Here is a 27,826-nt window from a genome sequence, read left to right as displayed (position 1 = left end):
TCCTACCCAGTCTGGCCACCTCTAGCCTTTTAATGCTTGCCTTTCAACCAACACCCACGTCCTACTTCCTTCTCAGTGTTCCATAGTCCTGCAAGTTAACAACAGTGGGGGGAAAAGAGAACTGAGAAGGAAGTAGGACATGGGTGTTGGCTGAAAGGCAAGCATTAAAAGGATGCCCCAGTGAGAAATTTCCTGTGATTGGCAGAAACACAAGTGAACACACCCATGGTTGTCATGCCAACAGGGTGACTGGTTCCTGCCTCTTCTTAATGGCCTGGTCTTTCCCTGCCTTGGCTCCAAGGCCAGTCATCCAGCGAGACACCCAGAGTGCTGAATTGATCCCTTCCCATCCAACTCACCCAGTCTTTGTTTCATGTGGTCAGTGAGGTTTTTAAGACTGCAGTGAAGGATTCATACAGGCACATCACTGTCCAAACCTCCCTCCCCTCCATGGACACACAAACAAAGAGTCAGGAACTCAGGATTCCTATAAAACAAATCTCCTGATTTATACCAAATATATATATATATATATTCATATAAAAGAGCAAAAAACACACAATTTCATTAACTATTTCCGCAAATTATAAAAAAGACAAAAAATACAAACACAATTCATGTTGATCGCTGAGATGATCAAAACGTGACTGGGGCCCCGTTGCAATTCATTGGGGAACCCAGCACGGCACCCCATAGAGGGCAGGAAGGCAGATGCCGTTTAGAAACTGGCATCTTGGAATGTAGTACAATTATCTTTGGCCCAACCACCAACTGCTTGCAAAATCTGGTGTCGGGGGAGAGGGAAAGAGAAAGAGATGACCAGGCTGTGTGCGGCTGTGTAGAGAAGACAAGAAAGTTGTGGACATCTCATTCCTCTTTCTGCTCTCCCCCCCTATACAGTAAACCCCAACAAAAACAGTGAATGCTGCTACATAGCTGCCTATCCCTGTCCCACTAGTGCAGCCTTCGTCACTTGGGGAGTCTTCCAGATGTTTTGGACTATCAACTTCCATGGCCGTGCTAGCTGGGGGCTGATGGGAGTTGGTAGTCCAAAATACATGGAAGACTCCAGGTTGATGAAGGCTTGACTAGAGAAAACATGAAAATCCCTCCTAAGAGGAGACAATCAGCAGAGGAAGAGAACAAAATAGTACCTTTACCACATGTATAAAAGTAAAAAAAAATAAGTGTCCCTTTTAGAACCTTCTTTAAAAAAAGACACTCGCACATACATACACTCGCATACATACACGGAGCTAGACTTCCAAATGTTCCCCTCAGAAGGCTTCCATCATTTCCCTTCCTTGCCCTCAACCCAACAAAAATCAGAGAACATCCTCGTCCCTCCACCCACTCTGTCCAGGCGTTTCCAAACTTCAGGCTAGGAGCAGACATTCACACACTGCCAATTCTCCACAGATACTTCCTGTTGTCATCTGTGCAGCTGCCCAGTGAGGCCCAGTACTTCAGAGGCCTGGAAAAAGGAAGGAAAAACATGTTAGTTTCTCAGTCCAAACCTGCACTTCACAAATGTGTTTGCATCCCAGGAAGGGTGGCTGAGGTCCATCAGTGAAGAAAGCTGTGAGCTGGAGAATGGACAGTGGGCTTAGTTCAGTTCTTAGAATTCTTTAATACTGTGTGGATGTGTTTTGTACCTGCCTCCAGGTAGTGGATCTTGGAAGTTCTAGCAAAAAAAAAAGGTGTGGGTGCAGTTGGTCTGTTTTAGGGAATTCCCCAATTGTTCCCTGAGTGTCAAATTTCCTACACCTGAATGGTAATCACCAACTTTCACTTTAATCCAACCTATTTTCTGGTTGTCTCTCTCAAACACATTGCCACATGGTAGCATCCTTAACGATATTGCACTTGGATGTTATCCTTCGCAAGGCTCACCTCAGAACCTAAAAGTGGCAGCATTCCATTCTACACTAGCAGCTCTTTCAAGCTTAACCAGTCAGCACCAGCTAGACGGCATCATGATTCTGGCTCTTCCAGGCTGCAACAGACAGCCTTTGCTGGCACCCTAGGAAAGTCTAACCCAGGCTTCACTTACCAGTCGGTCGCTCACAGGCTGCACCTTCTTTCTCATGGGCTGAGTTGAGGCGGTTCTGTTCTGCAGCCAGCCCATTGGACTCGGGGCTACTGCTACGAGAGGGGCTGGCCGTGTCCTCCGGCTGCAGGTGGAAGGCCATTTCTAGGTGCTCCTGTGCCATCCGGAGGTGTTTGCGCAGTCGCTCCAACTCATGGCTCGGGACGTTCGGTGCGACAGCATAGCGGTTGGCGGCCAGCCCAGCCAAGCTCTCTCCACCGTAGCCCAGCTTGTCTTTGGCTAGCTGTCTCTTGGAGGTCTCCTTCTTGAGAGAAAGGTAGGTTGGGGGTGCACTGGGATGCTTCTGGACATACTGGGACCGGGTGGTGTCACCACCATCCTTACTATCATGGCCGCGCAGGGCATCCCGAATCCCGCCGAAGCCCAGGTGAAACAGCTCACAGATGCTGAGCAGGAGACAAAGGCCGCTCACGGCGTACATGATGAGGAGGAAGATGGTTTTCTCCGTGGGGCGGGAGACAAAGCAATCCACTGTGTGAGGGCAGGGGCTGCGGGTGCAGACGTACGAGGGCATGACCTCGAAACGGTACAGCACGTACTGCCCCAGCAGGAAGCCCACCTCAAAAGTTGAGCGGCACAGCAGCTGTAGCACGTACGCAGTCATCAGCCCATCTTTTTTGATGCGCCGGCGGCCGTCGTGCTTCTGGCTCTCAGGCTCCTTCACTTCCCTCTCGGGCTCCACCTCCTCAAAGATCATGGGGTCCTCCTCACCATTGTCCTCGGCCTCCTCGTAGTCGCGGCCGGCGCCGCGGTGCACCACGGGGGCGCGGCTTTTCCGAGGTGGCTGGCGTGAGAGGCGGTGCAACGCAAAGCCCAGGTACATCACTGAGGGTGTGGCTATCATGATGATCTGGAAGATCCAGAAGCGGACGTGCGAAAGTGGGGCAAAGGCGTCGTAACATACGTTTTCGCAGCCCGGCTGTTGCGTGTTACACACAAACTTGCTCTGCTCATCGTAGTAGATGGACTCGCCTCCCACCGCCGTCAGGACAATGCGGAAGACAATCAGCACAGTCAGCCACACCTTCCCCACAAAGGTCGAGTGCTGGTTGATCTCCTCAAGGAGGCGGGTGAGGAAACTCCAGCTCATCTTGGCTCAGCACACACCTGCAGTCAACAAGCACAGTAGGCAGAAGGTTAAACTGAAGTAATTTCATCTGATTTCCCCACAAGCTTCCAAGTGAACTCCCCCAAGGAGGAACTCTGTCCCACAAGATGTCAAAGTTTGCTTTTTTTGTTTTTTGTTTTAAAGGGAAGTCATGGGAGGGAACCACCATTTCTGGTGGTGATGAGAATTGGAAGTTTTGGGGGAAACTAATAGACAGACAAATCTAAAGCTTCCTGTTCTCAACTTTCCCTTTTATCCCCATGGACTTCAGGAGGTTTGCAGGGATTGGGGCGGGTTGGGGGGGGGAACCCTCTACTGTTTCACTTGTTAGCTTTGTTCTTGACCTGGCACAAATTTTCTCAAAGACAAATCAAGTTTAGTTTAGTTTTTTTTAAACCCTTTGCAAATACTCCACTCTTCATTCTAAAAGAGAAAATATATATTAAGGGTTTTTCCTGGGGTTATTGCAAATTTTTCCACTTAAAAATTGACAAATCAGCAGGCAGGGGAGAAATGGGGGGGGGGGGTTCCCTCCCATTTTCCCATGTAATTATGTAAGAATGAGCTCCACAAAAACCTTGGAGCAGGAGTGAATCATAGCTTAATTCCACTCAATACAAAACGACATGACTTTTGCCATCATACCCATGGTGACCTCCAACTGATAATCACATAGCACCTACAGTCATACCTCGGTTTAAGTCCACTGCTGTTTGAGTACTCTGTGGACCCGGAAGTGTTTACTTCCAGGTTCCGCGGCACGCGCATGCGCAGAAGCTATCTGCACAGCGCACACATGCACAGAAGCAATCTGTGCGGCACGGACATGCGCAGAAGTGCTCTATCGGCGCTCCGTTTAAGTACTTTTCAGGGAGCATACGGCTCCCCGGAACCAATTGTGTACTTAAACCGAGGTACCACTGTACAAAAAGCAACAAATGAGTACCACTCAATAAACTGCTCTTTTAAAGATGTAGATGCCAACTATTTTATCTATATACATACCCAGCATGTGTGCAACAAACACATACTTGTAAACACATGGATTATACAGGTAAACAGGCAAGAAAACTCAAGTTTGGCGATGGGTTCTTGCCACATTTAATACCCATATATTCTGGCGTATAAGACGACCCCCAACTTTTGAAAAGATTTTCCTGGGTTAAAAAGTAGTCTTATATGCAGGAATATACAGTACATACACTTTCCGCTTACTATTAGAAAGCCAACCAGTGACTCACAGCCCAATCTTTCCATACCCAAAAAGCACAACACAAGCTTCTAAGATACTTGATACTCCCCCTCCCATCTCCGGAGTCAACTCAGGAGCAAACTAGACTCATGTCCGAGAAGCGTGAGTGCAACTCCCAAACAAATTTTTTTGTGAGTGTGCTAGGCCAAAAGCAGCCACAGGGGAGACCATTTGGATTTGAAATGCAACATAGGCAGAGGGAGGGAATAACCCTTTCCCTACACAGTGGCCTTGATCCAAACCACTCACCGCCAGAACAATTAGCTGAAAAAGGAAAATGCAGGGGCAACACAGGTGTGTCTGTATGTTCCACCTGGGGTGGGTGGGTGTATACTCACAAAATCGCCCCCCCGCTACATTTTTTAGCCATACCTCATATAAAGTGATGAATTTTACAGCTTGCTGACATCACATGTGCTTTGACCCTCTTCCTGAGAGGAAACCCATTTCTGCTTGACTCATCTCATACACATATTATAACAATGACGCACATGCACGCACATACACACACACACACACACACACACACACACACACACACAGAGTGACATGGCTGAACGGAGATGAGGGCTGGCAAGGGATACGAAGCCAAGTATCTGCCTGTACTACTCATGGGGAGGGTTTATTCTCCCCTGCCTCCTAGGAACACTCCCTCGCTGTCAACTTAGCCCAGAGATCAGTGCAGGAAATTTGGCAGAGCAGCTGCTTCTGGGAGTCAACTCAAAAGGCTTGCCTCAACCTTTGGATGGATGCCACGTCCTGGTGCGCCTGGGGCGGGTGTGACGCCCCAATGCTCACATACAATAAGCATCCTGGAGTAAAGAAGGCACCCCAGCCAGCCCCCGGGGTAGAAGTTTGTGCTATGCTCAGCTTCTCCAGGGCAAAAGTTTAAGGGTGCTGAATCACCTCTGCTTCCTATTCCCATCACCATGCCAGGGCTCAGCTAGCGAGGTCCTCCTCTCCCTCTCTTAGCTATCTGAACAGTACATGCACAACACACCCAAAGGTGCTGAGGCTGAAGTCATGCAAAGAGAAGCAAAAGTGTTTTATTTCTCCAGCATTCACATGCATGCAGGGGAATAGAATATTGTTTCCCCTCCCAAGCAGAAGATTGCATCAGTGATGCTGACAAGGGAATGAAGATTCCCACCCACCCACTTTGCTCTGCTTCCTACACCTGCTATCTCCATTCAGAGGTGGGTATTACTGGAAGGAAAAAAGCAGAAGATACTCCAATAGCATTCTTCAATCTAACATATGTGGCAGGCATTTGTTGTGATCAAGGAAATAGCCTGCAATCCCAAACTTTGAGCTGCAAGGGTAATGCTTCTTAACTAACCACCAGTACTTTAAAAGTTGTTAGAACTGCAACCTGCAGAACAGCCTTGTAAGGGTAGACATCCTTCTCAGTTATCCCAAAAGGTGTTCTCTGAACATAGTCAAGAGTTCAAAAACCATGACTGCCACAAATAGCAATATGGGGAAGAAAAAGTTTCCTTGGTTTTCTTTTCCTGCAGGAAATTTCCCATTTCCCAATTTCATTAGTAGCAATAACTCAATGTGAACTGGAAATAAATATTAGGAAACCATGGCAATTTCAAGGTTTTTAGCAGGTGTATACAAGGGAAACAAAACATGCTACATTAGATCACTTCCTAACAGATCAGAAAATTTCCCAAGCCAAACTGAAAATTTCCCAATGCAAATTTCCTTAATTTCCATAGGTTTTCAGAGAACTTTTTCCAGCTCACAATTTTCACTGACCACAAACATTAGTTTGTTTTCTACTTACAGGTATATAAAGGAAAAAATTGTGATTTGCACACTAGCATCTTGTACTCAGTTGACTAAACTGACATAAAAAAGACATGAGAAACAGCCACTAGTGTGCACTGTAAAGCAGTTTTAGAGCACCAGTCAGGACAGCGTTACTTCAGTTTAACAACCTTACTCAATCTCCAACCTGCCTAACACACACACTTCAGAGGCTGATAAACTTTAAAGGAGACCTGTGCTCAAGGGAGCGCTGCCATCAAGTCAATTCTTTGCAGCTGAGAGGACTGAATACTTTGCAAGATCCGAAGGTCCACATCCTAGGGAAGGTGGCATGCAGTTATCGCTCAGGTGAAAGCAGCCTAGACCAGTCTTCTCCAACCTGGAGCCCTCCAGATCTTGGAGACAAATCCCATCAGCCTCAACCAGCTAGACAGATTATGGAATATTTTCACCCTTATCTCTAAAATTACCCCTTTATACACATTGCTTGCTAACAGCAGAATGCCACGAGGGCACAGTACATTCACAACTTACACACATTTAACTTGTGCGCATTCAGTTTTATGCGCTTAGCAAAAAACAAACAAACGAAAAAAACCATTTTTTAAAGGGAGTGGAAAGGGGACAGATGTCTCGGAAAAAGAACTTGGGCAATCCCACCCACCACTGCACCTAGTGTGTTTTGACTATGCACAATTTTGGCTGTAGGCAGTATCCCAGGAAAATCCCCACTCCTTGAGGGCTTACTGTAGTAATCTTAAAACTGAATGGAGGCAGCCTAATCGCGTGTTTGTGTGTGTGTGTGTTTTGGAGGAGTGATTTAACAGTTGTAATAGTAGACAACCACACCATACCCGTTCAAAGGTTTGCAAATAAATTGACAAAAATTACTAATCCATAATATACTCGTCTAGCCTTTCCCTTCCATGTAAGAATATTTCTGGCACAACATACTGAAATGGGGGTGGGGTGGAGGACAATTTTCTTCCAACTTACAAAGGCTTTCTTATCTGGTTTCGAGAATGCCATAGGTGACAGAAATTTACAAGTCTGTATTCAAAGGGAGTGATAAGAGCAGTTAGAAGGTATGTGCCGAAAATGGGGGAATTACTTAGTTCTTCTGGGTTGGTTCATTTGAATTCTACTGTAATGCAATGTGAGTAGCAATGCAACTGAGCACCCAAGAACAAAGTTTTGCTACCTAAAACCATAGAAGTTATTTATTTCTAACATGTCATTTTTGACTTGGGTTATAAGAATTCTAAGGTCTCAAATATAGAATGGCCATAAATGCACAAGGCAAACACATACGTAAGTATACAAACCACGTGTCTGAAATAGTACAGTAGAGCAATCCTGAAGCCATGTTGACTCTCCCAAATTGACCTGAAATATTTCTCTGCAAGGAGGAAGGAAATGGGAAAAGCTTTCCAATTGTCTTTGGACTGTAGGGGCTTACACGTTCCTACAAATACAGTCTGGCAAGTATCTGTTAAACTGAGCAAGCTATCAATATGTGTAAGAGATTTAGGAACTAAAGTATTTACTATCTCAAAGAAATGGCCAGGCTACCCAGAAAATGCAATGAAGAAAGGCATTATCAGGTATCCTGGCAGACAGGAGAGAAGCAAAACTCTCAAATTTCTGCTGGAGACCGCCTCCTTCTGTGATTTATGAATGATTTTATTGGGGGGGAGGGTCTTGCGGTACAGGGTGGCCAATTTCAAAAGTCTTCATAGGGGCTTGGACACAATTTTTTCTGGGTTTCTCCCAATATCCATGCAAAGCAGGGGAGCCAACTCTGTTGCAACAGAAAAATAAAGACCTGCCTTGCTTTCTATGGATTTTGCCTCCATCCATTCATCTCTGACCAATCATGGACTAAGGGGACTCAGTCCCTTGAGGAGTTGGGCAGCAAAAGCCAAACCCCTTATTTTTTCTGTAACACTTGTCAGAGAGATAACCGCAAAGCTCAATTACACACTAGTTTTGGCACCTCTACAAACAGTGGAAAAGTTGTGGAACTCCCTTGAACTGGAAACAAGACTTCCCCCCTCATTACCTGCATTTTGCTGCCAAATAAACAAGTTTTTCTTCTAACACTGAGAGGGCGGATTAGTTAAGAACTGCTTATTCATTGTGGTTGTAAACACTGAAGTTAGAATTTTTATGGCTATATATTTATTAGTTGTATATCTCTCTCACCTAAAATTTATACGATGCTTGTTTTTTTAAAAACAACCCTCAAAGCGGTTTACAAAAAGATAAGACAATAAAACCAAGAGGAAGAAAAATAAAACTTTAAAACATACAAAATTTAAAATACTATACACACACAGTGTTATATTTTACAGGTGATTGTACTCCACTCTGGGATCCTTGGGATGAAGTGAGCTTTATTATATAATACATATAATACAATAATGATGGACTAATGCTACCAGAACTCCAAGCAAACAGAGCACCAGGATTGCCTTTTGCTTAGTTACAATTTTCAACACTGGCCATGTGCCTGGAGCCCACATGCAGCACAAATCAGGGAGCCAGGCTGACTTTGATGCTACTCAAAGGAGAATGGACAATGGAGGAATTCACAGGACAAGCCCTACCAAAGAAGAGTCTGCTAGACAAATCCCTTGTTGGGAGTTTGATGTTTGGGTCTATGTCCACCCCCACCCCTCCATGTTACACACCGACCAATACAAAGCCTGTTCTTTTCAAAGGACTACTGACCACAAAACTACTTGGCACAAATGCGTGTTTACCAGCAAATGAACATTTCCTGGTTAATTGGGACAAGTATCAGCTGCCCAACGAGCACACCTGAATAAAGCTTGAGCACATAGGGTCCTTTAAAATATCATGGCCGGCCCTAGACCCCCAGGGTGTGTTATCCCTCCTTCAGTTAAGTACTGTACTTTTGTCCCTGTATTATGCCTCAAAACCAACTTTTGCCTCAAAGGGGGCAACTGGAACAAAAAATGCGAGTCACAAGCCCGCACGGCCATATGGAGATGCCCCCTTGGCTCAAAACTCTTCTACTTCGCTAATCTGGGTTATATGCCCCAAATCACTCAACACGGTCCTCGCTATACACTCAACCAGGTCGACCTGAAAATGGACCCCCTCTCCTTTTTTTGTCTATTATGGGTATACCATGTAAATCACGGCGCGGTTCATTAATCCGCAATCAAGACAGAGTGCTCTTGCGGGCAGCGCAGCGATAAGCTATAGGTGCCCGGAACAATGGGCAGCTCCTGGAGTAAAAAAAATAGCATTACCTATCACAAAGAAACCAAATTCCTCGAAATGCATAACGTGAGAATCTACTCTTTGCTCTTCCTCCCTCGCCGGGGCTTGCTTGGAAAACGCTCACACCCAGAAGCTTAGGAATAGGAGGGAAGGCCATGAAGCGAGGATGCTTGCCCTCCTGGCCCTGCGAAACCCTTCGTGTGCCCCCCTCAAATTCCAGCTGCCCCCAGCCCAAGCCAGTCACCCAATCACCGAGCCATTTCTCCATTAGCTTCAGAGGGTTTCCGAAGGCTTCACGCGACCTGGAGGAGCTCGCCGGGGAAGACGCGCGCCCAAGGCATAAGAGCCCCCAGCCCCAAGCAGCCTCCCCGCCACCCCAGCCCCTCACTTACTGTACTCTCGTCCGGCGGAGCTCACAAAAGACTCCCGCCCCGCTGCAATCGCTCCTCTCCCGCCCGTCCGAACAAAGGGGCCCCAGACCGTCGCCGCCCCCCGCCCCCTTCGGCCACGCCTTGGGAGGGACCCCCGCCCCTTTCCCCTCCTCCTCCTCCTCCCGCCTCCCTGCCGGGGGGAAAAACCCAACGCTGACTAATGAGAGACTGGGGCTGGCGGGCAAAGAGCCCGCGTGTCCGAACGTGTGCATTCCACGTCGACACCCATTCTCCTCCCCGGCTGGGGGCGAGGCGGCACACGGTCCGCCTGCCTGCCTGCCTTTCCCCTGCCAGTGGCGCGGAGGAAAACAAACTTTCAGCGCTAGGAGCAGGTCTTCCGAGTTTGGCGGAGCCGAGAGAGAGTTAAAGACACGGATCCGCGGCCCGATCCCAGGCACGTGTTTTCTCGGGAGAAAACTCCGCTTACTTCATATATTCGTAGAATCCCTGCAATGGAACTTAAGTTCCAAGGAGAACGAAAGAAAACATGGATGTGAATCATACCAGCCGCTCGCCGGTACGGACTAAATCATTACCCTTGGGCGGGCGTCACAGGACGAGGAGTCATTGCAACAATCAGTGAAAGTCCTCCCGAGACATTAATCAGAGGAAATTCGTCTATCATCGGCAAAAAGCTTGTACGGTCTGGGCGTCTGTCGGTGGTTCCCCGCAAAGCCTTAGGAATCCCTTTCTACTAAAAAAAAAAAGCACTGTAAAGTGGTGTGGCTCGGGGCCTTTTGTTCCCCACCCTCCCCGATTCATTGGTTTGCTTGCCGCCCGTTACATTTCCTTACTATTTAGGCAGATGCGATCCCTTTTGTATTGCGCGCTGCCCTATGATCGATAGCCGCCTCGCATCTTAATGGGTGGAACCTGCGCCCAAGCTATTGCTTGGAATGTAGTGATGTGGTCGGGCCTTGAACCTTTAGGCCTGCCTGCTTCTCTGGCACAGCGGGAAGGGAAAATGAGAGCACCCAAACCCCGGTCTGGGTTACTTGCAAGGGTTAATTTGAGGCGGGGTTCAGTCCCCACCCTTTTCCAAATGCAGAGTTTGGTTCTGAAATGTATAACAATAAAAATGCCTCTCTGGCCATGTACAGAGTGCATCCTACTGGCTCTGCATACCTGCAGCTGCTCAGATCCATGCATCTAGGGCAACCATTTCAAGCAGATTTGAACTCCTAGACTCACCACCACCACCACACTTTGTAAATTGACCGCTGGTTACTTAAGTGTTACTCATCCCTCAGACAGCCTGGAAATTAAAAGTAATTTATCAACATTCCCTCAAATAAATCCATCTAACACCTTCCTTAAAGGGGCCACAGATTTATTAAGAAACATGAGGGAGCCTGAGGGTGTGACTCTTACACCTTAGTAAGCCGCAAAACCTGATGCCCAGGGTCAAAAGCAACTTCTGGGGACTCGTGGTGACACAGTTATGTGGGCTCAAAGAAACAAGCCTGTGTGATCAGGGCCTCAGGTTGTCTCCATAAATGCCAAAGGATACCGAGGCACTCCACTCAATTCACAGAGGCCACTGGGTGCAGTCCTACCTTTCATTTGGTATAAGGCCTTGCACTTCTGCAAGGAAGGTCATCACATAAGGGTGGTGAAATTGAGAATTTAGGTCTAGAGCAAGTTCAGTTCTGCCTTTCAACAGCAGCACACAAGCAAAAACCATCTGTCAGCTGAAAAGGCATGTGTGCATTGCATCAATGAACCCTGTGCATGTTGACTCAGATGCACGTTACCCGAGTCCACTATAGCTGACTCTGAAATAAGTTTGCATGGGCATGCAGTAACTTTGACTTACTTTTCTCCCTTGCGAGACCCTGAGAAAGTGTACTTTGCAATCTAGAAAACCAAGTTGTTCAATGATATTCTACAGTTTTCATTACAGTACTGCTTGCATGCATATTCAAAGACTGCCTTCTCCCCTCCCCCCAGTGCAAACTGACATATTTCAAATTCAAAGCTCTCAGTTTGTAAACATTAGCAATTTCCCACATAAGTGTGCAAGACTGTTAAACTATTGCCTCACAATGGCCTGGAAAAGTACAGAGCTAAAAAAGAGACAAGACAAAACTGTAAAATTGTGCTCAGTTGAACTGCTTGACAGTGGGATTGACTCCTCGGGAGATTGTTGGCTCTCTCATATTGGAGGTTTTTAAGTACTGTAGAGGATGGGTGGCCATCTGTCATGGATGCTTTAGCTAAGATTCTTGCATTACAGGCGGTTGGACTAGATGACCCTCAGAGGCCCTTCTGACTACGATTCTATGAATATGTGAGGTCCCCTTCATTCACGCTTGAACACAACACTGGCCTAGAACATGGTTATGGCAGTGGTTAAAAGCACTTGATTATTTAATGCGCTTATAAAACCAAGGTTGACCCCACTTTTTGATAAAATTACTGTAGTTTGTCCCAGCTGAGAAGCAGGGGCAGAAACGGCCCTTTACCTGCAGCAATCCTAAACACGGTGCAATGAGATTTACTCTGCAATAAGAGTAGAGCTGCATAAAATTATGTATGGGATGAAAACAACAGACAGAAGTTGTTTTTTTTCTTCTTTTTCATGCTAGAACCCAAAGCCACCCAGTGAAGCTGAATGCTGTGAGATTCAGGGCAACCAAAAGAGAATGCTTCTGATCAGACTTTCAAATTTGCTACCATGAGGGGATTAGACAAGTTATTGGAGGATAGCTCTCAATGGCTATTAGGAATGAGAGGTATGTACCGGTAGTATAAGGTTACCAGATTTTTTTCCAATGAATCCAGGGACACTTTTCAACTTCAATGGATTTTGTATGGGGACTTGTTATGTACTGGTTTAATATGTGTACATCAGTTTCACTGCTAGTTCTGTAACTACGGTACCTTTCCCGCTCCAGGGTGATTCAAACGGGTGCGGTGACAGTTGCTATTGGTTAACTTCTTAGCACAATTTGGATCCTTGCTCTGATTAGGTCCCGCCAAAATCTGAATGTATCCTTCCACAACTCCTGTTCCTGAGAGTATAAAAGGAGCTCGCCCTTTCCCTCCAGTCAGTCAAGTTCCTACTGCAATAAAGGAGATTGTTCTTGTTAGACTTGACTCCTAGAATATCCTTGCTAGCATGCTGAATCACTACCCAGAGCTGATTACACGAAGAGCTGAAATCGTATAGGCACTGCACCCATGACATAACAGGACTGATTTGTAAATCCAGGGACTGTCCTCGGGGAAAAGGGAACATCTGGTAACCTAGATGCATGTAACCCTCAGCATCAGAAGTGGTAAACCCTCCCACACCAGTGGAAGAGAGCTATTGCACTCAGGCCTTGCTTGCAAGATGCCCCTAAGCATTTGGTTGGCCACCGTGAGAATAAGATACTGGACTAAATAGCCTTTGATGTGATCACTGGGTAGTGTTTTTTGTTTTGTTGGTTGTTTTATAATCTTACAGAATTAAGCTGCCAATATAGAGATCTTTAATTTTATTTCCACGCCTTGATTTTTGATGTGTTTTATTTGTTTTGCACTTGTGAACTTTTAGCTATATTTTCAGATGATTTGATTTGGGGTGGGGAGGACATTCAGCAGTACTCCTTCCACAGTATCCTGCAGCTATTTGAGACAATAGGCCGGATTTCTTCTTTGATACCAGATTATTCTCCTTTCTTTTTCCATCCATCTGTGTTTTGTTATTTAAATTTATATTGTTATTTAAATTAAAACCCAGGAGCAGGTTTTAATGTTATCACTGCAAGGCTTCCTGCTCTCCTACCGGTAGTTACTAAGGAAAGCAAATAACAATAAAGTCACAGCTCACCATAGTTAAATGCCTGCTGCAATGCTTGCCACAGCAAGGGACAAGTTACTACGAAAAAACACCTTGATATAATAGGCAATTGTCATTGCCTTTCCTATGAGATATTCTGAGCTTAAGTATTTGTAAGAAGTAGGAACAAAACAAGACCACTGTTGAATCTTTCTACCCTTTAAAATCATTCTGTTGCCCCTGGGAAGATTTATGCATTACCTGCACCTATAATGAAAGCTATAAACCAGACATTGGCTAGAATGCACATTCAATTCTAAAAAGGCTTTTTTCTGTTTTCAACACTACATTAACATTCACATGTACACAAATACGGTAGTACAGGCAAATCTGAAAGCAATCTTTCCAGCAATGTGCCACTTTCTATTTTTTTTATGCTAGGAACATATTGCCCCTAAATTCTAACAGGGTAGTTAGGTCTACCCGGGACGCGGGTGGCACTGTGGGTTAAACCACTGAGCCTAGGGCTTGCTGATGAGAAGGTCGGTGGTTTGAATCCCCGTGACAGGGTGAGCTCCTGTTGCTTGGTCCCAGCTCCTGCCAATCTAGCAGTTCGAAAGCACGTCAAAGTGCAAGTAGATAAATAGGTACCATTCTGGCGGCGTTTCCGTGCGCTGCTCTGGTTCGTCAGAAGCGCTTTGTCATGCTGGCCACATGACCCAGAAGCTGTACGCCGGCTCCCTCGGCCAATAATGCGAGATGAGCGCCGCAACCCCACAGTCGGTCACGACTGGACCTAATGGTCAGGGGTCCCTTTATCTTTACCTTAGTTGGGTCTAACCTGCAGATATAAAACAAACCCAGCATGGCTTATAACATTATTTTTCTTTATTTGTGGCATGGAGTTATGGGTAACAGCCCATCTTCATTAAGTCTCCCCCCACCCTTGCTTCAATTTCCATTCTATTCAAATAAGAGAAAATGTTCTATTTCTGACCCCTTTATTTGAGCATTAAAACAGGTCATTTAAACACCTTGTTAAAGGGTTAAGGTTTTTCTTTGACGAATCCTGTGCAGAGGTGCTGTCTAACACCCAAGATTTGGAGTGGGTGGGTGTGTGACATCATATGTGCGACTTGAGGGTGTCACTATTTGAACCCATTTTGTATGCAAAACATATGCTCCACCAGAAGATAGTAATAGTAAAATAAAAATAAATACGGTAATACATTGAGCGTTCCACACATCTTTGGTTATATCATTGTTTGCAGGTAGCGACCAGAAATCGAAAAATGGAAAAACTGGTTGCTATCAGAAACTGGATACTGGGCTAACAGATCTTTTATCTAATCTCATTAGGTGACAACCAAGTAAATCATGTTCGGAGTAGGCCCATTTAAATCAATAGGCATTTTATTTATTTAAGTCTATGGCAAATGTTGGCTATCACCTATTAACAGTTTATTTTTATTTTTTCAGTTAAATATAAAGCTTTTCTATATTAAAAAAGGTCTTTGAAGATAGCCTTTTAAGAGCTTACAATTGTATCCTGAATTCTTCAGGATGGTTGCAAGGAACAATAACACAACGAATGCAGGGGAGGGATGAGAAAAGGCATTCTTCAAGGTAGGAGAGATTTGCCAAGGTGTGGGTGGGGTAGGGTTGCCTGCGTTTATTTTTATTGTCATCATTGAGACTGCACAGGACCAAATAGGGTGCAAATACACCCTGCAAAACAGGATAAGCACATACAAGAATTCCCCAAATAAGACATTATAATCTTACTACTGATAACTTAGCACACCCTGTGCTTATATTAAGCCTCTTAAGTTAAAGTAAGTGTGTGTCTTTGACACGAACTGGTAGGACTTGTGCTGTTTGCCCTCAGTAATGTCTTAATAGGACACAGTGCAGGCATTCATGCTATGACATTCCAAATGACTTAAAAGTGCTATTTATGAGTTGGCCACAGTCAAACGTGTTTTCACATGTAGAGAGTGAGGAGGCCATTTAGGTGCTCCAGCACCAGATGTATGAACTGAAGGGAATACATTTGGCTCTCCACAACTTAATAGCGATAGAGCACTTTCTGAAGAGGCCCAAATAGCCTTTGAAATTCTGAAAGCAACCTAGTTCCCACCCATCACGCCAGCATTTTAGTCATGGGTCTGTGTTGCCCAGTCATCATGGCAAGTGTGTGTGTGTGTGTGTGTGTGAGTGTGTGTGTAAATAAATAAATAAATAAATAAGGACTGTAACCTTAGGAGAAAGTATCCATTCCTCATTTCCGATGGTTGCATTGTGGCAAACCCCTCACTGTTGTTCACAACAAAACGTCTGCTTCTTTAGGCTGCCTGACAGCTGCTTCCAGCTGTTTGACACTGAAAGCTGAGCCCCAGAAGTGTGGACGCCATTTTGTCTGTAACCAACTTTGCCTCTGTCCTTTTAAGATCAAGGCTTGGATCAAAGAGCTTCACCTCTAGCCCAAATCAGTTCAGAATTGAAGCCCTTGGCAACCTGGCAATAAAGATTACCGTAGCTCTTGAAGATTTAAAAAGGATTGTGAATCTGGTCAGGCAAAGGGCTCTTCTCCTTTTTAGTATTAGAAAGCACCAGAGAAGCCCACAAGGACTTTGTTATAAGAATTTTAAGGTCTTAGATATGTAATAGATGTTCATAAATGTACCAAGCAAACACCTACATAAATATATAAGCCACATGTCTGAAACCCCACAGAAAAAGTCCTGAAACCATTTTGTCCCTCCCAAATTGACCTCAAATATTTCTCTGCAAGGTCGAAGGAAAATCCTGTCTTAAGGATCCTGTCTGTGTATGAATAGGGTGACCCTGTGACCTGGCTCAGGAACTAAGTATTTATCATTACAAAAAGACTGGCCAGGCAATCCAATCAAGTGGCCATTAACATGTAACCTGCCAGATAGGAGATAAACAACGCACTCCGCCTCTTCTGTGATGTATGTATGATGTATGGAGGGGTGGTCTTGAGCTCCAGGGCAGGGAATTTCGAAATGTCTATATAAGGGCAGGCACACCTTTGTTTTGGGTCCTCCTCTCCCCTCCTGCATGTGAGGAGAGCACCCTGTTGCAACAGCTTTAAAAAAGATCAGGCTTACTAGCTGCTTTGCTTCTCAATATTCTCTGGTTGGCCTCTGCTATTTTCTCCTACCGATGGAGAACCTACAAAGGACTCTGTAAGGGCTCTTGTGTACCCCATAAGGGAATAAGGGCAAATTTTGTTTACAACAACTTCAAGAGCAGAGTCAAGGAAAGGCCAAAGGGAAGCCTGTTCTCAACCTGGTGTTCTTCTGAGGAAACATTTAAGGGCAGGGATGTTGTTCTCCAGTTGCTGTACACAGGGAAGAGAGGACATTCCTACAAAAAACTCAAGACTGACAAGGCCACAGATAGCTTGCTTCTTGGTAAAAACTTGGCAGCTGTTGTGGTCAGATACAATGGCAACACAAGTCTGTGATGCCGCGTAGGCAAGGCCTGAGGAAGGAAGTGCTTTTCCACAAAACCTCTCCTGTGGGGCTGGATGAAAAGGAAGCAGCTTTTGAGGGTGGGGGGAGTGGAAATTTTTAAAACAGGCATAGAAAGAATGATAGGTCTGTTCTGACAGAAGAGAGATGTACAATAAAGGAATGGGAGAGGGGCAGGAGGGGAAAAACACCATATGCTGAAAGGGGAAGTGGCTTCCTCATTGCTTATCTCCCAGAATCCTGTTCCCACAGGCACATTATATACAGTGCAGTACTCAAATTCTGCCTGAATGGGATGGTAGCAGAGCTGCGTGTTATCACAGGAGTGGAGTGGAGTGTTTTTTTGTTTTTGTTATAAGCCTAATACTGTAGCAATAGGGAAGAAGGAGGTGGCAGCCCCTCTTTGCCTGCCATATTTGACCTCTGCACACAGCTTCTCACCCTCAGTTTGTTCTTCTTGACTGGGGTGAAGTGGGAAATATGCCCCATACAGAGAAATAGGATGGGGTTGAGGCTGTTTCAGGACAAAAGCGGTGGGGCAAGGAAAGGATTATCCTGCTTAGGCCTCTTCTGTTTTAAAATCACGCTACCCCCATCTCCTACTTTACAGCTGTGTGTGGCGTAAGCCATGTTCTAAGACACAGGTCATGCGTCCATTCTCGACTAGCCAGGACTTCACTCAGGGCAGAACTATTGTGTAGTAGTTCAGCAATGGATTCTCCCCTCATTGCCCCAGGGTTTTCCATTATGTAAAGCAGCTGCAGATGGCTTTAGATTAAGGAGGGAAAGGCAGATACTGTGTAACCCCTTCATTCCCAACAGCTGCTTTTGTCTTCAGAGGTAACAATAATAGAATACAGATCCCAATACCTGGTGATTTGCCTGAGCAGACCTGATGCCATCTGAGCAAAACATCACACTTGGGACAAAATATTCTGTTAGTGGTTCATATAGTTGACTACCTGCCCTAAAGGTATTAGGTAGCAAAGTGCTTACTCAAATGCTCTATACTGTTGAAATCCCTGGGGCTCTGACCAAACTGCGGGAGGCAGTGCAAGACAGGAGTGCCTGGCGTGCTATGGTCCATGGGGTCACGAAGAGTCGGACACGACTAAACGACTAAACAACAACAACAAACTTTTGGAAACTAGAATAATTATCTGCAGATTATACTCTCTACCATCAGGAATATCAGCAGCTCTTTGCACAGAATCAAAGTGGCCAACAATTAAGGGAAGAGCAGACTGCTATTTGGCATTGTCATGTACCAGGGGTCAGCAAAATTTTTGTGGCTTGGGTCGGTTCATGGTGCCGCAGTGGGCCGGAGTGTGCGCACGCATGCACAAATGCTATTTCCAGTGCGGAGGAGGCATGTGCAGCTTCCCATTGGCTGCAGGAGCTGCTTGCAGCCAATGGGAAAGTGGCCAGTGTCGCAGAAGGCGGCCCTCGCTCTGCTCCGCACCAGTTTAGTGCGGCGCATGGGAGCCGACCCCTGTATAATATACTGTGCACTATGTGGTTTGGGTGATAAACAACTCTGGAAAGCAACTTTTCAATATGTTTTTAGACTGTTATTATTTTCCAGAACTGAGCTCTGCTTTGACCTTTAATAAGTGTCAACTAAGGGATTGACTCTTCTGGATAGAATCCAGAAGGCACCTACAACTAATCAGAAACACAAAATTTTCCCTTTGGTATCCACTCTTGAGAAGAGAGCATTTTAGAGCTAGTTATTTATTGAGCTGCATTTCCAAGTGATGCCCATTGCATTCTTGGATGGTGTATTCTTATAACAATGGCCACTACAACAAGGTCCCATATGTAGACAGATTTTGCATTTGTGCTCAGCCTCAGGTGGAAGACATCTTCTTTATTAGCCTGCCCCTGATATGGAGATTGCTTTCTGAAACCACCTGCACCCATCTCACTCTTGCGCAATTAGGGTCTTTCATTTGTCTCTGTTTAATTTTCATTTGTGGCAGCTCCTGTTTGATGACATTTCTCTTCTGAAGTAGAGGTGGGTTTAGCCACGGTGTTGCTAGGCACTCACAAAACAAGAAAAAGTTGATGTGGGCCCATGACAAATTGCCTTTGGGAAAATTAGGAAGTGGGTGGCAAATGTCTCACCACCACTGCTTTGCAGTGTATCCAGCTGTTTATTTTTTATTTTTTTAAAAAAAACATGGTTAAAGTGGGAGAGGGGAGGGGACCGGTGATGCAGGGCTCACTGCAAAAAAATAATTTGGGGCTCTGGCCCCAGCAAACCACCAGATCATCCCTGGAGTTCACCAAATGAATGGAGAGGTGTCTCCACTAGCATTAAAAATGGGAACAAATGTAGATTTCATTCCATTGCATCGCGTAATATAACAGTGCAGAGGCACCACCCTCAGACAGGAGCCACCCTTGTTGCCTCATGAGATGGAGGCTGTGTGTCATCAACATCCAAGACCCCACTGTGTTCTCTTGAGTATGAGTAATTTCCGGTCACAATTCTGATTATGTTTCCGAGCACAATTCAAAGAGTTTGTGCTGATCTTTAAAGCCCTAAACAACTTCAGCCCTGTATACCTGAAGGAATGTCTCCACCCCCCTTGTCCAGCCCAGACACTGAGGTCCTGCTCCAAGGGCCTTCTGGCGGTTCCCTCACTGCAAGAAGTTAGAGGGAACCAGAACCAGGCAGAGGGCCTTCTCAGCAGTGGCACCCTCCCTGTGGAACGCCCTCCCATCAGATGTCAAGGTGATAAAGAACTATACAACTTTTAGAAGACATCAGGAAGTTTTTAGTGTTTGATATTTTACTGTGTTTGATGTTTTCATTTGTTGGAAGTTGCCTAGAGGAGCTGGGGCAACCCAGTCGGATGGACTGCATATAAATAAATTATCACCATCATCATCACCACCACAGACATAAAGCTTGTTGAGGGAGAATGAGTTCAGCTGAAAGAGTTCCTATTTTTCTGGTTTTGAGAAGGTATCAGGCAGCAAGCACTGAACTGAGATTTCCCTTCATTATGTGCAGTCCCTTGAATTGGTAATATTAATGTTCATTAGTCCACCCCACCTGTCCCCACATATACCAATAAAATACATGTCACACTTGTGGTAGATGAAACTTTTTTACACCTTTACATTTACCTTGGTTAGGATTATTATGTTCTGTTATAAACTTAGTATGCTATTCTCTCATAGGCTGGGTAGTAATAATAACTGAACCCCAAATAACAACAAAAAACCACACACACACACACACACACAGCATACTCTAATCTTGAGGCAGTTCCAGCCATTCCTTCATGTGACAAGGAAGTAATAGTTGGCTGCCGTTAACCAGAAAATCCTGTGGTTAACTTTAACAGAACAAGACTACATGAACACAAGCTTATGAAAGCAGAACTACTGGACCACACCAATTCCGCTTTAGCTATCTTTCCAATTAAGCAATTATCTGGAAAAAATGCTGTCGTCAATAGTAATTTATGCATGCACACTAGACCAGAGTGGTTCTCAAACTTTTCCTCCCCATGCACCATTTGGAAATTGCTGGGGTGGGGGGTTCTTGGAAGACAAGTGATAAACATTCCCTTGTTTTATACACCCACCCACCCCATTTATGTGTGTGGCATGGAAAACACAAAAGTGGTGGTGGGGGAGAGCCCTGAAGAGCCTCAACAAATCCCTGCTGAACTTCTGACTCATGAGGAGGCCCTCCCTGAAACCCAAAGGGACATCGTCTTCAGGCTCTGGTGAGGTCTCCTCATAAGCTTTGCTGAGGCTCTTCAGCCACTGAGCTCAGGAAAGTGGTTGCTACTGCTGCACTTTCCCTTGTGTCAGCTGTTAGCCAGAAACATAGCTGCCAAGTTTTCCCTTTTCTCGTGAGGAAGCCTATTCAGCATAAGGGGAAATCCCTTAAAAAAAGGGATAACTTGGCAGCTATGGCCAGAAAGCCCTCTGGCTCACGAGCAGGCGCTCCCTGGAGCCTGAAGAGGATGTCCTTCTTGGGTTCTGGTGAGGGTCTCCTCACGAGTTGGAGGCTTGTTGAGGTTTGCTCAGCTGATGCATGGGGAAGCTTTTCTGTGTATCAGCTGCATGGCTGAATGAAGTGTGGTGAAACTTTCCCATGTGTTAGCTGAGCAGCCTCGACAGGCCTCTGGCTCGTGAAGAGACCCTCCCCAGATCCCAAAGTGTATGTCCCCTTTGGACTCTGGGGAAGGTCTCCTCACAAGCTGGAGGCACAGTGGGGTGCTCCCCATTTATGCATATTTCACTTATGTGTGCAGGGGGGCAGAATGTAACCCCCATGTAAATGGGGAGTTACCTGTATAAGTTTCAGTAGGTTGAGAATGTGAGATAACCAGGCTCATATACACAACATGCTTGAATCTAATTAATGCATGAAGGGGTTAAGACCATAGCTTAAGCCAGGCTTCCTCAAACTCGGCCCTCCAGATGTTTTGAAACTACAATTCCCATCATCCCTGACTACTGGTCCAGCTAGCTAGAAATCATGGGAGTTGTAGGCCAAAAACATCTGGAGGGCTGAGTTTGAGGAAGCCTGGAGTAAGCCGTCCTGCCAGGCTTAACTCACCTAGGGAGGGACTAGGTCAGGGATCAGCAAACTTTTTAAGCAGGGGGCCGGTCCACTGTTCCTCAGACCTTGTGGGGGGGGCAGACTATATTTTTTTTGGGGGGGGAGAACAAATTCCTATGCCCCACAAATAACCCAGAGATGCATTTTAAATAAAAGCACACATTCTACTCATGTAAAAACACGCTGATTCCCGGACTGTCCGCAGGCCGGATTGAGAAGGTGATTAGTTTGCCTGAGAAGTTCAATGTGTGAGGAGGTCTAAGCTGTAGTTACAGGTAGGTAGCCGTGTTGGTCTGAGCCGAAGCAAAAATTAAAAAATTCCTTCAGTAGCACCTTAAAGACCAACTAAGTTTTTATTTTGGTATGAGCTTTCGTGTGCATGCACGAGGAAGTGTGCATGCACACGAAAGCTCATACCAAAATATCTGAGGAAGTGTGCATGCACACGAAAGCTCATACCAAAATAAAAACTTAGTTGGTCTTTAAGGTGCTACTGAAGGAATTTTTTTTTTTTTGCTGAGGTCTAAGCTGGTTACTCAAAGCTCAAACCACATGGCTTTCAAAAGCCACTCGAGTTCTTTTACCAGTAATTTAGAAACTTTTACCACTTTGCAGCTAAGCCCAAGTTTTACTGCCTGTGCAACTCTTGAATGCTGTATGGAAAAGTACATGAATCTGATATTTGTAGAGGTTGTAAGTAAACAATTTTTAAATTACCAAATGTGCGGTCTTTTTCTATGCTAGGGGAAGTGGGGAATTTTGGGAGGAGCACACAAGGGCTTATTTTAAAGGCCTAACAGCCTATATTTCCACACTTACTTTGCCACGTATTTTGTGATTTATAAATCTTTGCTGGGGTTCTTTCACCAATGAGTACTTGCCCTTAACCTGAACTTTGGCATCCAGGGAATTATCCTTTCTGTATACAGTATATATTTTTTCCCTCCTGTACCAACAGAGAGGACCTCCATCCACAGTAGTACCATAAAGCAAATGTACAAATATGCATACCTTTTGTTAAGAAAAGAGGGCAATAGACCTGTTTGTAACACATGCTTTCCGAAAGAAGAGTTTGCTTCCTGCCCAGGAAAGCCTGTGCCACAAGAAAAGGCTTCTTTAATTCCCAGACAAATCTCAATTGTTTGCCTTGGTTTTTTTAAATAAAAAAAATCATATCCTGTATCTATAAATTAGAGGGAAACAATTGGTGTTTCTTATAAACTTCTGGAGGAGGGGTAAGAGGGTATGTTGCCCAGAGCCTGACCTCTGCAACTCAATAGTTTTGGACGGCAAACCAATATGTCAAGACATCATAACAGGGAACAAGAAGAGTTAGATTTATTAAGGAAGCATTCTTACATAAGCAGCCAAGGGGAATCAGCCCAAAGTGGAGTTCCAGATAGCCGATCAGGTTCTCTGGATAAAGAGATGCACTCCAGATGTTGCAAGTAAATTCCATTTCTACTGAATTCCTTATTTTATTCTTGGAGTCACAGAAAGTTTGGAAATACATGAGCCTTCCTGACTTCTGAGCATTTTCCTATGCAATAAACACTAGGAGAAACTCTTTAAATCGAAGCACAGTAACCAAAGTTAAAATAGAAGCTTCTGCAGACTATCAATCTTCAGACACCTTTAAAAAGGGCTTTTTTTTTTGGAAGGCAGTAAACGCCTGTCTGTGTGATGCAGCTTCCAAGCAATATATTTTGATTTAATAATGAATTGACAAAAAAAGTCCTGCATTTTCCTATAAATGGGAAAGCCCAAATGCTTCTGGCTTAGGACAGCCAGGTTAAAAGGGAGGAATCACAAACATTTTATATCAAACACAATCCAGAGCCATACTCCAGCTTTCTCTGTTGTTTACCCATTTTCTATTGCATATGCAACAGAACTGCAATAGTAATGATATGAGTTTGTGAGTGCCAGACCCCTCTAATTAATCCCTGGATCCAGCAAGTGTTAAAATCTAATCAAGCCAATCTACTGTAGCTTCCCTGAGGTGATAGCCTTGGTTATGAGCTGTTAAGGAGCATTAAGGGGCTCATTTGAAAAACAGCAAATGGGTGGGTGGGACCCTCCTGGGACCCTCCCTCAACAGATAAAGCCAGAATAAAAAAATTCCTTCAGTAGCTCCTTAAAGACCAACTAAGTTTTTTATTTTGGTATGAGCTTTCGTGTGCATGCACACTTCTTCAGATAAAGCCAGAGTTTAAGAGTAGAGAGTTTACTGTGTGTGGTGTGACCTAGAAGCAAATTAGCAAGTAGAGGGTCAGAGAGCAATGTTTGATTTCTGTTTCAGAACAAGGCTGCAGCTCTGGGAGAAGTACAACTCTTTTGGTATGTTGATGCTGTGACCCTCTCCACCACAGGCTCAGGTTGTATATATGTGTAAATAAACCATGTATCATAAACACACCACAGTCTCTGCTGTGCCTCATTTCCAATAACATTCGGTAAGCGCATGGAATCCTTGGAATCTCTCACCTCTCAGAGATTGGGGTGGCTTGCAACAGTAAGGTATCTACTAAGAGTGGGGTCCGCAAGCTTTCTAGGCCCAGGGGACATTTGGAAACAGGCAATGTTCTCTCTCTCTCTCTCTCTCTCTCTCTCTCACACACACACACACACCATAAGTAGGCAAAACATCTACATATACCCCAAAACAGACAAAAACAGGCAACCAACCAGCCCCCCTGGCAAACAAACAAACAAAAAAAACAATTGCAAGGGGCGGAGGAGTTGGCAGGCACCAAGGGTATGTGTCAGAGAGCACTATAGTGCTCACATGTACTGCATTGTGGACGCCAGCACTAAAGAGGTCAGGAATATACCATTACTAGAACAGGGATTCTCAAACCTTTCTATCCTGTGAACCCATGTGAGAGGACTGAAAATTACTGAGACCCACAAAATGGTAATGAAAGGACAAGGCTAGTCACAAAACGGTGGCACGTGGAGGCAGAATTTGGCATAGTCAGTTGGTAATTACAGTTATTTTCCAGTCATATTTCTCACTGTAAAATACTAAATTCTTTGCCGCAGCACTTCGCTTATGACAAGGAGTTCCATTGTTCAGCTTTTCTCAAGCCAAGTACCAGGCATTAGTTCTGCAAGCGTTATGATAGCATCCCAGTTTTAGGCATAAAGTTGGCATTTGAAAGATTTGAATAGATCTATTTTCCCTCCCACCATATTTCATATTCCTACCCAGTTGCTGTCATTTCTCCTCCCCTACCCCTTTCTTACCCTATTCCCACCCCAGTCTGTCAGCTTATTTCATCCATGCGACTTTTTACATTCAGTTCTTCCTCCTATAACAGCTTTCCTCCATGACGTTTTAAATTTATTACATAATTATTATCCTATTGATATTTTTTTTCTCATTCTTTCCTTCAACGCTTCCTTTGACACCTCCAAGGCTGAAGACCTCTCTTCCTGAAATACTGCCTCTTGGCCACCTTTAGCATGTGAGGAATTTCTGGTGCTGGCTGGCATTCATTCAACCAACCAAAAGGCTAGGCATAGGCAAGGAGTGGGGCAGGCGAGTGGAAGCGGTACTGGGTGGGTTGTGGCACTGTAGTGCGCTGAGGCCATCCTTTGAGAAGCACTGCTCAAGAGAGTTTGGGCTAACTGTGCCTCACGTCCTAGTGGGGTGTTCATCATAAGTGCACACAAAAGCCATGCCTATGTACGTCATTCATGCCGATTAGAAAGCAGAGATCAATGGTGTTTAAGTCTGTTCCTTTGTTAGCATGCTGGTTCAGGAGGTATATGATCTTTGATACCAAAATATGCCATGTTAAAGTCCACGGCAACTATTTGGCTGATTATTTCCAGAGAAAGCCTAGCACGGTACAAGCAGAATTCCTCCTCCTACAAAGAACAGGAGGAGGAGGAGGATCAGAACATCACCCCCAATCCATGAAGTACAATACCAGGAAACAACTCCACTTATCAGAGGACAGAGGGCAGAGGCAGACCGTAAAACTCTCCCAAGACACTCCGTTACCTTTGTATACAAAAGTATGCATTTTTCCACTTTCCTTTGAAACACCAGTACTTCCTCTCACAAATAACTTGTGCATTTTATTTTCACTTAATATGGTAAACACATTATGAAAACAAAAAAATAAAAAAATTCCTTCCAGTAGCACCTTAGAGACCATCTAAGTTTGTCATAGGTATGAGCTTTCATGTGCATGCACACTTCTTCAGATACACTGAAACAGAAGTCACCAGACCCTTATGTATAGTCAGAGGGTGGGGAGGGGTATTACTCAGAAGGGTGGTGGGAATGGGTGATTGGCTGATAGGAGTAGTAAACAGGTTTGACGACTGTTAACGATTGTTAACGACTGATTTATATGTTTATATATATGATACGGTATATATACAAGATACAGTGTAAGATTCCCATCTGATTTGAACACAAAACCAATTTTAAAGTTCAAGCTATTTTTTTAAAAATGCCATCCTAGAGCCCTCCAGATGTTTTGAACCACAACTCCCATCAGGTGTGCTGGCTAGGACTGTGTGATGTCCTGGTTGGGCATTTGACTATGCCTGGAGAGTGCCATGTTGGAATCCCCACTTAGTCCGGCATTTCATTGGGTTGTCTTAGGCCAGTGACTACCTCAGAGGGTTGCATTGATAAAAGTGGAGGAGGGGGAAAGACCTCCATATACCACCCTGAGCTCATTAAAAGAAAGATTTTCCACCCTGGGCTCATTTGAGAGGAAGGGCAGGATATAAATTTAACTAATAACAATATATTCATTTACTAGTTGGAACATAACTGTTACATCATGGAATAATGTGGTTCAGGACTTTAGCTATTCCATTTCATTGTCCCTGCCCCTCCCCATTTTTTGCTCCAACAACAAGTCAGCATTCTGTGTCCAGGTTCCAACTTTAGGCTTGTTGTTTGTACTTTTGCAAACTTTGGGGTAGCCCTCAGCTTGCCCATACCTCACCTTTTGCACTGTGGGTGGTGTCATTTTGGATATACTGTATAAGCAATGATACCCAAAGCTTGAACAATAGAAATGCATAGCATCATCTGTATGAGCCATAATGATGGCACAAAGGGGGGGGGGTGTAGTAGGAGAGCAGCAAAGGGACGGCCAGTTTGAGTCCTGTTTCATGTCAGGTCTCACCTTCCATCCTACTACAGCGAAACAGCTGCTATAAGTAAATACACACCATAGAGCAGAGGTAGTCAGCAAGATGCCTTTCTGATGCTGTTGGATTTCACCTCCCATCAGCCCCAACTAGTATGGCCAATTTTGAGGGATGATGAGACCTGAAGTCTTTCAACACCTGGAGGGCACCATACTGGCTGCTCCATCCATATTGGAAATGAATAACCTACGACTATGAGTTATCTATAAGCTGCCTTGAGTCCTGTCAGGGGAAAAGGTGGGGTATAAAACAACAACAACAACAACAACAACAACAACAACAACAAACAGTTCCTAGGAGTTTAGTCTTGGCCACACTGAAAGACAGGAGATAGTAGATGTGGGGAACCTGTGACCCTCTAAATGTTGCTGAACCTCAACTCCCATCTGCCCCAGTAAGCATGACCAATGCTCAGGGATCATTGGAGTTGTAGTCCAGCAACATCTGGACAGCCAAAGATTCCTTGCAGCCGGGATACAGACTTATTCAATAGACAACCCTTACCCAGATTCAGGAGTATAACCCACAGCAAGGAAGCAGCTTACATGGGAAGAACATTGACATGAGCTATTATCACTCTACCCCCATGTCTTTGGAGCAAGGAGCATATGTGAGTTTGTACTAATAATCAGATGCTGCATCACCAAATGCTTCATTTGAATAAACAGCCAACAGCTGGTGGAGGGGGTGGGGAAGAAGGCCAAATGAAGAATCGTCTTCTTAGGCTCTCTTACAGATAAATATTTTTTTCACTGGAGGAAGTTTGTTTACAGACCAATGTACAGGCAATGAAACAGCATTTCCGTGGAACTTGGGTGCATGCAGAAGATATTTCAGCATGTAATGGTAAGGAAGC

General features: G+C 44.8%; 1 protein-coding gene across 3 annotated transcripts; it reads right to left on the bottom strand.

The window, feature by feature from the left end:
• Nucleotides 1–143: 143 nt before the first annotated feature.
• LOC118090632 (gap junction gamma-1 protein) lies at nucleotides 144–27,499 on the bottom strand. Of its 3 annotated transcripts, none has more exons than XM_060277930.1 (3): nucleotides 27,475–27,499; nucleotides 2,054–3,217; nucleotides 144–1,474 (listed from the first exon to the last, which is right to left on the bottom strand). In XM_060277930.1, exons 2-3 carry the CDS (start codon nucleotides 3,198–3,200, stop codon nucleotides 1,467–1,469), a joined length of 1,155 nt encoding a protein of 384 aa, XP_060133913.1. In that variant the 5' UTR covers nucleotides 3,201–3,217; nucleotides 27,475–27,499; the 3' UTR covers nucleotides 144–1,466. The 3 variants fall into 3 exon arrangements, with proteins under 3 accessions (XP_060133913.1, XP_034982460.2, XP_034982450.2); XM_035126569.2 differs by lacking the exon at nucleotides 27,475–27,499 and adding an exon at nucleotides 9,528–9,880; XM_035126559.2 differs by lacking the exon at nucleotides 27,475–27,499 and adding an exon at nucleotides 9,891–9,983 and having other exon boundaries at nucleotides 145–1,474.
• Between the last annotated feature and the right edge of the window lie 327 nt (nucleotides 27,500–27,826).

This window comes from Zootoca vivipara, chromosome 1 (genome assembly GCF_963506605.1).
Source record: "Zootoca vivipara chromosome 1, rZooViv1.1, whole genome shotgun sequence".
Taxonomy (NCBI): domain Eukaryota; kingdom Metazoa; phylum Chordata; class Lepidosauria; order Squamata; family Lacertidae; genus Zootoca; species Zootoca vivipara.
Note: the sequence above shows the minus strand (reverse complement) of the source record. Positions and strands in the feature narration are given on the sequence as shown.